At 41.2% G+C, this 14,287-nt stretch overlaps 1 protein-coding gene across 2 annotated transcripts in view; it reads left to right on the plus strand.

The window, feature by feature from the left end:
• LOC106563019 (tenascin) overlaps positions 1-9,076 on the plus strand; it is an 84,172-nt gene extending 75,096 nt beyond the window's left edge. For both annotated transcript variants that reach the window (XM_014128210.3, XM_014128211.3), the window contains 11 exons: positions 1,676-1,798; positions 2,143-2,286; positions 4,083-4,202; positions 4,379-4,522; positions 4,915-5,045; positions 5,179-5,311; positions 5,453-5,604; positions 5,818-5,914; positions 7,461-7,622; positions 7,803-7,966; positions 8,112-9,076. In XM_014128210.3, the coding sequence (XP_013983685.3) occupies positions 1,676-1,798; positions 2,143-2,286; positions 4,083-4,202; positions 4,379-4,522; positions 4,915-5,045; positions 5,179-5,311; positions 5,453-5,604; positions 5,818-5,914; positions 7,461-7,622; positions 7,803-7,966; positions 8,112-8,222 (1,481 nt within the window). In that variant the 3' untranslated portion in view covers positions 8,223-9,076. The remainder of the gene's footprint in view (positions 1-1,675; positions 1,799-2,142; positions 2,287-4,082; positions 4,203-4,378; positions 4,523-4,914; positions 5,046-5,178; positions 5,312-5,452; positions 5,605-5,817; positions 5,915-7,460; positions 7,623-7,802; positions 7,967-8,111) is intronic.
• The last annotated feature ends 5,211 nt before the right edge of the window (positions 9,077-14,287 follow it).

Consider the following 14,287-nt stretch of genomic DNA (forward strand, 5'->3'; position numbering starts at 1 on the left):
CCATTTTCAGCATGAAATGTCAGTTGACCTATCCACTCATTTGTTTCTTTACCTTTGAATGCACTGAATGTAGGACTGGCATTAAGGACGCATGTGGTTGTGGATGGATTGTTTAGCCAAAATCCTTGGCTTGTTGCAACAATAATGGAGAATAGTGGGCCTCTAAGTGGATGTCAACTTGCTAACTGACTTCAATAAATGTCTCCACAACCATGAGTGTGTCTATTTCTCAATAAAATATCAAAGGAATGCAAAGCACCTTGACTGTGACCGCACGCTAACGATTTGAAAGCATGGCAGAGTGGCGGCAAGTTTATGAGAATGTAACCAACAACTGGTATGTCTACTCACCTTTTCCGACTGATCGCCGAAGGGATGCCTTCCTCAATTTTGCTTTCTAGTAATTGGGTGTATGTTTCTCGACAAATGTGACGAATTGAAGCGTTTTGCGTTTCCAACCAGAGGCTGGGCCAGAAGTGGAGCACATGTTTGTCTCGGACATCACGTCAGACAGTTTACACCAGGCCTGGATTGCGGATGAAGAAATGTTTGATAGACTTGTGATCAAAATTAGGGACTCCACAAAGTTTGAGCATCCACAAGAATGAAATGTCCTCGGTGATGAGCGAACCAAAGATTTAAATTTAACAGGACTCACCGGCGGCACCGAGTATAAAATCAGGCTGTATGATGTCACATTGGAATTGAGCTCTCAACCAATTACCGGTGATGCGCGAACAGATATTTTAATAGAGGATCTATTGTGCCAAAGCACAATGTGGTCTACAACTCACACAACTTTTAACTGTCTGGTTTTTCTGGAAACGGGTGACTACAAGAAACAATAGGCTGCTGTTCTTTATTTGACTGGGTTTTCTAATAACACATTTTGTTTTGACTGGTTTTATTTTTTTCAAGAGGTATCAGGGAAATGTCTTAATTGCAACCGATCATTCTTTGATGTGCTAATAATCCTAGGCCTGTGAGCATACTTCAGGGTTTAAGGGGCAGAAAATTGGTTTTTCATGTTTCTTTTTCCCCATTTTATATTATTTTCAGGAATATGGAGACACCATATTTTTTGCATTCGATCTGCGGTGCTTCTCATGCTTTAAATGCAGATCAAATTCCATGTGTTTTGATGCCCATTGTAGATTCATTTTCATGGCCTATACATTTTACTGATTAAACTGGTTAAAGAGTTAAAGACACAAACATATGAGCTTTTTTTGCAGCATGTTCGACAAAGGTTTAATGTATTGGTATTCATGCATCAAAATGTACTCATTAAATTTACTCCCATTGATAGCCTATAATAGGGATGTATGATATGCACCACTGTTGATGTGTAGATTGTTGGTTGCAGCATGTTTCAAGCCTACTCCGGCTGGGGTGATTGTGGTGGGCCTTTGTATGTTTTCAGGAACTGTGTTTTCTCACTGGAATTTCATGTCTTTCTGGAGTTATCATTTTAGCAAAGTCTTTGAGTACATTTGTGTGCTTTTCTGATTTCTCACTGCGCATATTGACACACCATAGGCGATAGGACTATTCCATCAAATAAACTGACCACAGTAGAATCGATTCCTGATCAAAAACCAAACTCAAACATATCAATCTAACTTTTGTCGTTTTTGTGCTTGCCTTTTTAACCCTGACCCCATCGCTGTGCCAGGCCTGGGCGCTCCAAGGGGAATCCGCTTCTCTGAGGTGACCGAGTCCTCGGCCATAGTCCACTGGACCATGCCTCGTGCCAGAGTGGACAGCTACCGCATCATCTATGTGCCCCTCCAAGGAGGTGAGTGAACAGGCTTTAATAGTGACAGTGAATTCTACCCGTTCTAATAAGGATATTGGACTGCATTTACATAGTACTTTAGGCCTCAAAAGGGCTTAATGTTGGATGAGTTAGGAGGAATTTTCTTTAATTGGACAAAGCACTCCCTCTAGTGGAACATAGGTTTCTTCACACAATCACAGTAGTCTCTCCAACTGCTACCAAGGGAGAGAAAGGAAACTATATACTTGAAGTGGATTTAACAGTACAATTTAACAAAAATGAAATCTGTTTATGAAAATTGATTGACTCTTGAGTAGAAGAATGTAATGTGACAAAAATGCTATATTTTCTCTCATCAACAGGTAGCCCAATGACAGTGCTAGCAGATGGGACTGAGACCCAGGCCTTGCTGCCTAACATGTTGCCAGGGGTGACCTACCAGGTGACCATATTCTCCATGAAGGACCTGGAGGAGAGTGACCCAGGGACAGACACCATCACCACAGGTGTGTGTGACTTCTGTTTAGCCTACATTTATATAAATCTGAATTGACCTTTTACTAAATACATGAAATTACATATACATTTACATTAAAGCCACAGTGCTATGATGAGAATAGACAGAAATGTCTGGGTCATACATAGACACTATGAGCCTTTCATAATTCATTAGCTTTCATACATTCTTACTCAGTAGCACATATAGTACTTCTCTACTTGTCCCAACCAGTCAATTATTCCATGAAAAAGTATCACATCATTGTATAGGGGCAGTCGTGGTGCCATTGCGGTAAACCATATTACCGACACACAGGCAGTCATGAGCCATGACTGCAGTAAAATTCCACGTGAGCATTGAGTCACGATAATCTCCTTTTATGCACTCTGGACATGCTTTCGTAGTGAGTACCCAATTTGCTAACGACCATCAGGTCCGTATCACCTGGCACTCAGGGCTCTATTGTCCCTCTAACCACTCTGACGTCAATGCAAATGCATTCGAAAATCATATCAAACACATATCATCGAAACAGTAGGCCTACAGTGCTTTTAAAACTCACCTCACCGTGATCATCAATTTAAAGAAAGAAGTTCAAGAGCAGGTTGAAACGGTGTAAAACATGGTTGTTGTGGATGTTGTTTCAAAGCCTAACAAAACAAAATGGACAGCGCTTTCTAAGGTGATGATTAATTCAAAAACACACATGCATATTACAGCTTATGCATACGCATAGGCTTATGAGCCCGAAAAAAATACATAGCCTACTGCATATTACGCATGGCAGAAAAACATAAAACAAAACTGATTTAAGATGTCTTTGGTCTAGCCTATATTGGTCTAGCCTATATTCCAAAATCAAACAAATTTGAGAAATTGCCTTTGAGTGTGAACTGTGTTATTATGCATACTGGATGGACTGGTTACCTTATGCTATGCTCCAAAATGTGTATCCATGAGTCTGGAAGAGAACATATAGCCCTAGGCGATGCTGTTGGTTCATTGATTGCGCAGGCTGGTTTCCAGTTAGCCTACCATTAGTGAGTTTGTATTTGATAATGAATAGCCTAGTAATAGGGCATTTTTTATATATTTTCATAATTCATTAAGTGACACATTACCGTTAGCTATAGGCCTACAGAATAGCTCACCTTCATGCGTTTCCATCTCCTCCTCTCTCCTTTATTACTTTCTCGAGCGCTGTCAACAGTTTAGTGAAATATGTTTCGTTGCGAAAAACATGTTACTATCGATGTTCCCGAACAGATTTCACTTGGTTTCCCAAATGAAGCACTGGGTGGCAGCAGGACTTATAAGCATACTGTATCTTGTCAGCTAAATGAACACGCCTACAGCCTATGTCATGGAGCATAGACAGATACTGTAACATAGGCCTACAGTAAGCCAACTCATATTATATTATTATTAATACATTTTTCTTCATATCACAATGTTTCTTTAGCGCTGACAAAAAATAAATCATGGATTTATTGTGATGATGTAGCCTACATTCAATTGATATATTTGACTTTTTTTTAAATGTAGACGTTCCATAGGCACTCATCAGCGACTTGTATGGGTGGAGGCCTGTAGATGCTAAACATATTTATGTTAATTAACGGTAAATTAGCGTGAGACCGGCAGTCGCTTGCATGGCAAGAAGCTGCTGACAAATTTTCATGACCCCCACAGCCCCAGGCAGTCGCAAGTCACGGTATTGTCAGTACAGACGATTGTTTGCTGAAGCTGTTGTGGCTGCAGGCCTGTGTCTGTAACAAGCCTGTGTGTTTTCCTCCTCCTTAGCTCTGGACAGGCCTCAGGGTCTTTCTGCTGTCAACGTCACTGACACCACCGCCCTGCTGCTATGGCAACCCACTCGGGCCACTGTCGATGGCTACGTCATCACCTACAGTGCAGATTCAGGTGTGTGTTTCGCAAGAGGCCCAAGGCACAGATTGCCAGGAGCCGACATGTATTTGTGTACATGATGTATCTATCAAAGGTATGCCTCATCATTAGCCAAATAGACACAGCACAAGAGGAGTGTTGGTAGTGGTAACCTAGTGGTAACACTGTTCTCGGTACTCTGCTGTCTGCAGTGTCCCCAGTGATGGAGCATGTTTCTGGGAACACAGTGGAGTTTGAGATGGGCTCTCTGGTCCCTGCCACCCATTACACAGTTGGGGTATACGCCATGAGGGAGGCACTGAAGAGTGGCACCACCACCACCGAATTCACCACAGGTATTGATACAATTAGATGCTTTATACAGGAGCATTGGGTCTGATTTTCAATCAAAATCTAACTGTGTGTAGTATTGTATTGTTCACACACTTGATTCTGTGCAGTATTGTATTGTCCATAAATTCAATAATAAAGTAATAATAAAATTCACTCACTCTTTGGCATTTGCAACATGATGATGTGGCTGGTGACTTTTTGCCTCTTGAAAGTCCAATATCTTGAAAACTTGACTGCTCACATGCAAAACATTTTGCTACTGTATCAACAGTGGACTAATGAAAAACATACCAAAAGATAGTTTTGAGTGGATTTTCCCTTTTACATGTGTTACATATCATATGTAACACACGTACTGTATATGATCCTTCCTCCTCGCTTTTTTTGTCTGTAGATGTGGATTCCCCTCGTGACCTAGCGGCCAGTAACGTCCAGACAGACAGTGCCACTCTCACTTGGAAGCCCCCGCGTGCCGACATCACCGGATACGTCCTCACCTTCACCTCATCTGACAGCACAGTCCGGGTACGTAGGTCTTTACATGAGTCAGCACACTCTGGCTTCAATTCAATCAATCGCCCGTGGCTTTTTTACAGGTACATTTTCCAAAGTGCTTTACATGATGAATAAAGGTTGATTTGATTTGAATTGAATACAGGAAGTGGTCCTGAGCCCTACAGCCACATCATACAGCATGACTCAGCTGAGTGGCACTACCGACTACAACGTCAGGCTACAGGCCATCGCTGGAGCCCAGCGGAGCCGCCACGTCACCACCGTCTTCACCACCAGTATGTAGACTGCTACACACCATTTTCTTCTCCTCACAGCTTTGCACTGCATAGGAAATAGGATATAATTTGACAACTGCCCAGTGTACTGTTTTTGACAAGTTTTTGTGTACGCGTGCCTGCCTGCACGTACGTGTGTAGTCGGAGTGTTGTACAGATACCCTAAGGACTGCTCACAGGCTCTGCTGAATGGAGACACCACCTCTGGAATCTACACCATCTACCTGGGAGGAGAAGAGAGCCAGCCCATCCAGGTCTACTGTGACATGACCACCGACGGAGGTGGATGGATGGTGAGGAACACACACACACACACACACACACACACACACACCACACACACACACACACACACACACACACACACACACACACACACACACACACACACACACACACACACACACACACACACACAGGTCTGAACACCAGGTTTGATTGGATTTACCTTTGAAAGCCAACGACACCAGGGCTTGTATGACAGGTTCTGTGAACTCTCTTTATAGGTGTTCCTGAGGCGCCAGAGTGGAAAGCTGGAGTTCTTCAGGAACTGGAAGAATTACACTGGTGGTTTTGGGGACATTAATGCTGAATTCTGGTTTGGTGAGTCCACATCTCTCCACCCCTCCTTGTGTTTCTCTTTTTATTCAGCATTTGTGGCCCATGCGGGAATCAAACCACAATCCTGGTGTTGCATCACCATGCTCCAACCAATTGAGCCATCAAATCAAATCAAATGTTATTGGTCGCATACACAAATTTAGCAGATGTTATTGCGGGTAGAGCGAAATGCTTGTGTTCTTAACTCTAGCAGTGCAGTAATATCTAACAATTCACAACAATACACACAGATCTAAAAGTAAAAGAATGGAATTAAGAAATATATAAATATTAGGACAAGCAATGTCATAGTCTGGAGTATAAATATATTAAAGTGACCAGATTAAAATTAATTAATTAAAATGACCAGTGATTCCATTTCTATGAACATAGGGCAGCAGCCTCTAAGGTGCTGGGTTGAGTAACCGAGTGGTAGCCGGCTAGTGACAGTGACTAAGTTCAGGGCAGGGTACTGGGTGGACGCTGGCTAGTGATGGCTATTTAACAGTCGGATGGCCTTGAAATAGATGCTGTTTTTCAGTCTCTCGGTCTCTCTGTCCCAGCTTTGATGCACCTGTACTGACCTCGCCTTCTGGATGGTAGTGGGGTGAACAGGCCGTGGCTTGGGTGGTTGATGTCCTTGATGATCTTCTTGGCCTCGCTGTGACACCAGGTGCTGTAGGTGTCCTGGAGGGCAGGCAGTGTGCCCCCGGTGATGCGTTGGGCAGACCTCACCTCCCTCTGGAGAGCCCTGCGGTTGCCGTACCAGGCGGTGATACAGCCCGACAGGATGATCTCAATGCATTTTACATTTTAGTCATTTAGCAGACGCTCTTATCCAGAGCGACTTACATTAGTGAATACATACATTTCATACATTTTTTCCACGTACTGGTCCCCCGTGGGAATCGAACCCACAACCCTGGCGTTGCAAACACCATGCTCTACCAACTGAGCCACACAGGACAATGGTGCATTTGTAAAAGTTTGTGAGGGTCTTAGGGGACCAGCCAATTTCTTCAGCCTCCTAAGTTTGAAGAGGCTCTGTTGTGCCTTCTTCACCACACTGTCTGCATCTGTGGACCGTTTCAGATCGTCAATGATGTGTACAACAAGGAACTTGAAGTTTTTCACCTTCTCCACTGCAGAACCATCAATGTGGATGGGGTTGTGCTCCCTCTGCTGTTTCCTGAAGTCCACGATCAGCTCCTTCGTTTTGATGTCATTATTTTTCTAGCACCACTCCTCCCTGTAGGCTCTTGTCATTGTTGGTAATCAGGCCTATTACTGTTGTGTCGTCTGCAAACTTGATGATTGAGTTGGAGGCATGCGTGGCCACGCAGTCATGGGTGAACAGAGAGTACAGGAAGGGGCTGAGCACGCACCCTTGTGGGGTCCCTGTGATGAGGATCAGCATAGTGGAGGTGTTGTTTCCTACCTGGGCCTGTCAAGAAGTCCAGGACCCAGTTGCACAGGGTGAGCTTCAGACCTAGGGCCCCAACCCAGGAACCACAGAATGGCACTGTGATGTCATTTCCTGTTGTTTCAGGTCTGGCTAACCTCCACAAGATGACAACAGCAGGCCAGTACGAGCTGCGTGTGGACCTGAGGGACAACGGGGAGTCGGCCTATGCTCAGTATGACAAGTTCACGATCGCAGAACCCCGTAGCCGCTACAAGATCCACGTAGGAGGGTTCAGCGGCACAGCAGGTAAGGACAATGATGATAATAGCTTTATTTACTAGTGTTCCTGTGTAGAACATCAAATCAAATCTGGATTTTGTTCAACTCCATTTAAATATCCCAATACACTTTACAGTAAACTGTATAACTCTGATTGACCTATTCACATTTGTTCACACCAGTCACTGTGTGCCACTTATTTCCTAGGTGACTCTATGACTTATCACCAGGGCCGTCCCTTCTCCACATATGACAATGACAATGACATCGCTGTCACCAACTGTGCCCTGTCCTATAAGGGTGCCTTCTGGTACAAGAACTGCCATCGTGTCAACCTTATGGGGAGATATGGTGACGATAGTCACAGCAAGGTACGGAAGCCATCTTTCTGCTTCACAAAATCAACGTGTGTGTGCGTGTGTGTGGGAGTATTATATTCTGATCAGAGTGTGAAACAAGATTATTGCAGGCTTGTAGTCATACTGTGGTGTGTAAAAAAAATTATAATCTTTTCAGGGTATCAACTGGTTCCATTGGAAGGGACACGAGCATTCAATACAGTTCGCCGAAATGAAGATTAGACCAGTCAACTTCAGAAACTTTGAAAGTCGAAGGAAAAGATCATAGACTTTATACTGCCCTCCTCCCCCCTAGCTCTCTCCAAGCCCCCCCCCAGGAGCATTACCCATTGACCCTCTTTTGAACCTCAATCTTCAGTTCACCAAGTCGCACATCAAGCAAGGACAATCATGTTACTGAATGTGTTTTTATCCAACTAGCTGTCAATATTGGGATGGATACGTTATACCAAAAACGGCACAATCTGACTTTTGTGTGTTTGATTTATTTTATTGTTTGTGTTCATTGGAACATTTACAAGCAAAACATGGCTCCTTATAGGTCCAAAGATATTTGAATATGCCGATGAGCAATAAGGCAGATTGATTATGAAATGTGAAACAATGAAAGGTGATTTCAGTTACTATTTTTACGGAAAGGGTAAAAAGAGTCCTATTCCAATTTTGACACTCGCTCTTACATTCTAATCTCCCACACTTTCACGTTCTTTCTCTCTGGCAGTTGATTGAAAAACTGTCTGAGCATTCAGAACCCATTGTACATTACTGCAGACAGCACAGTTGAACTTTTCAACTAGCAACATTTCAGAGAAACGTGACAATAATAACGTGGCTTGATGCCACATCCCTCAGTCTTTCTAAGGAGGGAGAAAATAAAGTTATATAGGTTAACAAAATTCCCCTCTATTCATACAGTAAATCCTTCAACAGACTTGAGGGAAATACCGACTAAATTAGGCATAATTTGTTTCATGTTGAGTGATTGATATTTAGAATTACATTTTCTATTATTGATATAATTGAATACCGGTTTAAATTATGCTTTAATTCTGTTTTCAACTGAATGAAAAACACATGTCTATATGTAACCCTCGATACAATAAAAGATACTTTGTTAAAAGATGTCAGCACTTTTTTTGGCTGCCCATATCAAATTTACCAGTACCCTTTATATGCAGTACCAGTTTTCCATTAACAGCAGATGGCAGTGTTGAGTCTTCATGTGTCATGCCTTCATCATAAGAAAAGTACTAATCAGTATGCAACGTCACACAGATTGAGAGTATATTAACTAATAGGTCTACAATTTAAATAGCAAATGTATTCAACAAACAATAGCACACATCAACTAATTAGGCTTCTTCTGTAAAAGTGGCTCTTTAATGTTGTCTTTTTGTAATGTAGGGTAAACAATAAAAAAATAAGTGGGAAATCAAAAGGATTAATTGATTAGGAGAATAAATGAAGAAAAAAATATTTGTTGACAGCAAAAAATCAAACAACCACAGAAGATATCCATGCTAAGGATTTATCACTGTCATCTCAAATTTAGGTTTAGGTTTAATTTATTTGTGCCAAAGAAAGCAAGTGATAAACAACAATACAGATAAAAACAAATAAATAAAAAATGGTGTGCAGGTATGGATGGAAGACCAAGGGCTTATATAAAAACCACACCACAAAAAAAACTATTCAATACATAAGTACAAAAATAAAAAGGTTTGTTAAAACAGATAACAAAACCCACTAATCATAAATGTACAAATGAACCAATCAGCAATCACCCCAAAAATGTTAAAAGTGTGTGTGCATGCGTGGATGTGAGTGTGTGAGAATTGGGCTATATGGAGGCGATTACTGAGTAGTTTGGTTCATCAGGCTTGAAGTTATCCAGGCTGTATCAAATCCGGCTGTGAATGGGAGTTCCATAGGTCAGCGCACAATTGGCCCAGCGTCATCCGGGTTTGGCCAGGGTAGGCCGTCATTGTAATTCAAAATTTGTTCTTAACTGACTTTCCGAGTTAAATAAAGGTTAAATAATAAAATACAAAAAATACAAAAGTTATTGAGGGATGATGAGGTTTTGCAATTTGAAGATAAGAATTCCAGAGTATGGTACCGCTGTATCTGATAGAGAATTGACTATGTGAGGTGCAGCAGTGGGGAGGGTGAAGGTTATCAAAGTGTCTTGTGTTATATAGATGCATTTCAGAATTAACCTGGAAGAATCCATGGAAGAGTTTAGGTGAACTGTCTGGGAGGTATGAATATTTGTAGATGAAAATGCATAATTGCCGTACATTAATGTTGTAAATAGACAAGATATTGAGTTTCTTAAACAAAGGTGCAGATGGAGCCAGCTAATTACAGGAGGTGGTTGGTCTTGCAGATGTATTTTGTATGATGAGTAATTTGTGTATGTAGGAGGCATATGTACTGGCCCAGACAATATTACAGTAAATTAGATATTGGCAAATTAAGCTATAGTAAAGAGTTAGGAAGCAAGCGTGATGAACCGAAACCACTATTCTTTCTGATGATACCAACAGATTGGCAGATCAAACAAGGAATTTGACAAAAAATGATCTAAAATTGAACAAATCCACCACTATACTTTTTTGTGGACAGGTCCATTCTCATACAGCGTGAGTCATAACTTCTGTACCACACCATGTTCTACTTGCTGATCAGGCCTCAACCAGCTCCAAGGTTTTATCTCTCTTTGTTCTGCTGCTGCTTGATCATTGTCATTGTGTTTGCATTGTAATCTGGATGAAGCTGGGCCCTGACCTGATTCCTGCCATCCCAATCTAGGAATACTGAGGGATGTGAGTCCACTCAGACCAGCCAGCTAGATAGATAGAAAGATATAATCCTGCATCAAAGATCCGCCATCGTATTTTACAGTCAGTATGAGGTACTTTTCTGCATTGGCTTTGCGTGGCTAAAAAACTATATTTTCATATCATCTGACCATAGCACCGCCTGGAGTTTGATAAACGGCATTGGCACTTGGATTGGAAGTTCATGATGCCGTTGACCTTAACCTCTTACATCTAGACGTTCCGCTAGCGGAACACCTGCTCCAATATCCAATGATTGGCGTGGCGCGAATTACAAATTCCTCAAAAATACAAAAACTTCAATTTTTCAAACATATGACTATTTCACAGCATTTTAAAGATAAGACTCTCCTTTATCTAACCACACTGTCCGATTTCAAAAAGGCTTTACAACAAAAGCAAAACATTAGATTATGTCAGCAGAGTACCAAGCCAGAAATAATCAGACACCCATTTTTCAAGCTAGCATATAAATGTCACAAAAACCCAGAAGACAGCTAAATGCAGCACTAACCTTTGATGATCTTCATCAGATGACAACCCTAGGACATTATGTTATACAATACATGCATGTTTTGTTCAATCAAGTTCATATTTATATCAAAAACCAGCTTTTTACATTAGCATGTGACGTTCAGAACTAGCATACCCCCCGCAAACTTCCGGCGAATTCACTAAGAATTTACTAAATTACTCAGGATAAACGTTCACAAAAAGCATAACAATTATTTTAAGAATTATAGATACAGAACTCCTCTATGCACTCGATAGGTCCGATTTTAAAATAGCTTTTTGGTGAAAGCACATTTTGCAATATTCTAAGTACATAGCCCAGGCATCACGGGCTAGCTATTTAGACACCCGGCAAGTTTAGCACTCACCAATATCAGGTTTACTATTATAAAAGTTTGATTACCTTTTGTTGTCTTCGTCAGAATGCACACCCAGGACTGCTACTTCAATAACAAATGTTGGTTTGGTCCAAAATAATCCATCGTTATATCCGAATAGCGGCGTTTTGTTCGTGCGTTCCAGACACTATCCGAAATAGTAAAGAAGTGTCGCGCGCATGGCGCAATTCGTGACAATAAAATTCTAAATATTCCATTACCGTACTTCGAAGCATGTCAACCGCTGTTTAAAATCAATTTTTACGACATTTTTCTCGTAGAAAAGCGATAATATTCCGACAGGGAATCTCGTTTTCGGCAAACAGAGGAAAAAATCCCAAAGGCGGGGGCGGTCGGGTCACGCGCCTAAGCCCAGTGTCCCTTGATCGGCCACTTGAGAAAGGCGATAATGTGTTTCAGCCTGGGGCTGGAATGACGACATTCTGTTTTTTCCCGGGCTCTGAGCGCCTATGGACGACGTGGGAAGTGTCACGTTAGAGCAGAGATCCTTAGTAAATGATAGAGATGGAAAAGAAGTTCAAGAAATGGTCAGACAGGCCACTTCCTGTAAAGGAATCTCTCAGGTTTTGACCTGCCATTTGAGTTCTCTTATGCTCACAGACACCATACAAACAGTTTTAGAAAATTTAGGGTGTTTTCTATCCATATGTAATAAGTATATGCATATTCTAGTTACTGGGTAGGAGTGGTAACCAGATTAAATCGGGTATGTTTTTTATCCAGCCGTGTCAATACTGCCCCCTAGCCCTAACAGGTTAACAATGGCCCCAGAACCAGTGAAAGCAAAATAGCCCCACGCACAACAGTGGTGGGTTTTGCGTCGAAAAGAGGAATCATGTGCAGAAAAGAACCCCATACGTACTGGTTCTTTGATGTTGTGACGCTATTTTGCTTGTTAAGGTCAACGGCATCAATAACTTTACCCAGTACTAGGCCATTTTAGCCCAATGCTTTGTTGCCTCTGCCAGGCGCCAGAAACTTGGCCGCAATTGGATCTCCCAGCATTACAATAACCCCAAGCACACATCAAAATCCACAAAGAAATGGTTAATTGACCACTAAATCAACATCTCGGTCTCCGGACTTGAACCCCATTGGAAATCTGTGGTTTGACTTGCAGAGGGCAGTCCAGAAACGCAGACGAAGGATAACCGCTAGGCTACCTGCCACACTGTACTAACAACATGGCATTTGCAGTATGTAATTGCAGTCTTTAAATTTGATAGTAATGTCTATTATATTGTATACATGATAATTATACTAAAAATGGCTACTCAAATGACACCCTATTCCCCATATAGTGCACTACTTATGATATGGCTCTGGTCAAACACAGTGAACTATATGAGAAATAGGGTGTAATTTCAGATTTATCCTGTATTCCCTGAAACAAAGCGCATTTGTTTGGCAATGTCTTACCTCCAAAAGGTTATCATTAGATCATTCACAGAGACAGAGGCCTTTTATAGTGTCCTGAAAGGCTCTAGGCCCTCCAGGACACTATAAAACACAATATATACAACGGATGTGATCCAAAATTAGAAAATGATTCTAGGGACCGTCATGGCGCCGCTGTGTATTGTGCCTGTCAATGTTAACTCAAAGTTATGTCATTATTTTCTCAAAGAGTCTATTTGACAAGCTGTTCCTACGGATGTAATGTAATTCATGACCTATCAAACCTAACAGTGGTGCTTTTTCAGAAAGCCCCAGTTTCAACATCTGGTAGTTTGTTCTGGTTTCCCATGTCATGTGTCAAATAATAATGTATGTGTGTGTGTACATGTTTTCCATTCTTCATCAAAAGCAAATTAGTGATGACATTATCACTGGTGGTAAACTACTCTGTATGCAAATTCAATAATGCTTTGTATTACCAGATACATACCCCTTTATTAGGCTAATAACTATAGGCCCAGTGGCATAGCGCTGAGCAAGCCCCCCCCCCCCCCCCCCCCCACACACACACTTATTGTCCAGCAAGTGTTTAAAGGCCTTGATTGTTTAATTCTAACATTATATTATTAAAATATGTAATACAAATCCCCAAACTTCTTTTTGTTTTGTTTCGTTAGCATTTTGGCATGTTTTTCTAGATTTAGAACATAAAACAACATTTAAAAAGCAAACACTGTCCCTTAGTTCTAGCACAGCAAATACTTCAATTGTTTAAACATATGTTGCAGAACACTGATTAAAATATTCGTTCAGAATATTGACAAAAAAAACATTGATTCCATCAGTGATGTAGTTGACAACCCACTGACAACAGATACTTAAAACTGAGATATTTTTACCTCTAAATATAAAAGTTCAATGCAAACATTTGTAAAATATGGAAAATGATTCATTTGAAAATCCCCAATAAAACCATAACCATTCGTTCCAGATCATTTCAGCACTCCAGTCCAACCTGACAGAGTTGATGTTTTACGGAGTTGACAAAAAAATGTCTTCTTCATTCAAGTGGTATATAATAGTTTCTTTCCTCAGTTGCTTTATGACTCTAAAACCTAAATTAATGTAACATAGAATATGAATTTTGGTCCAACTATCTTAGATGGAGTTGATAGTTTATG

The sequence above is a fragment of the Salmo salar genome, chromosome 11 (genome assembly GCF_965601325.2).
Source record: "Salmo salar chromosome 11, fSalSal1, whole genome shotgun sequence".
Classification (NCBI taxonomy): Eukaryota; Metazoa; Chordata; class Actinopteri; order Salmoniformes; family Salmonidae; genus Salmo; species Salmo salar.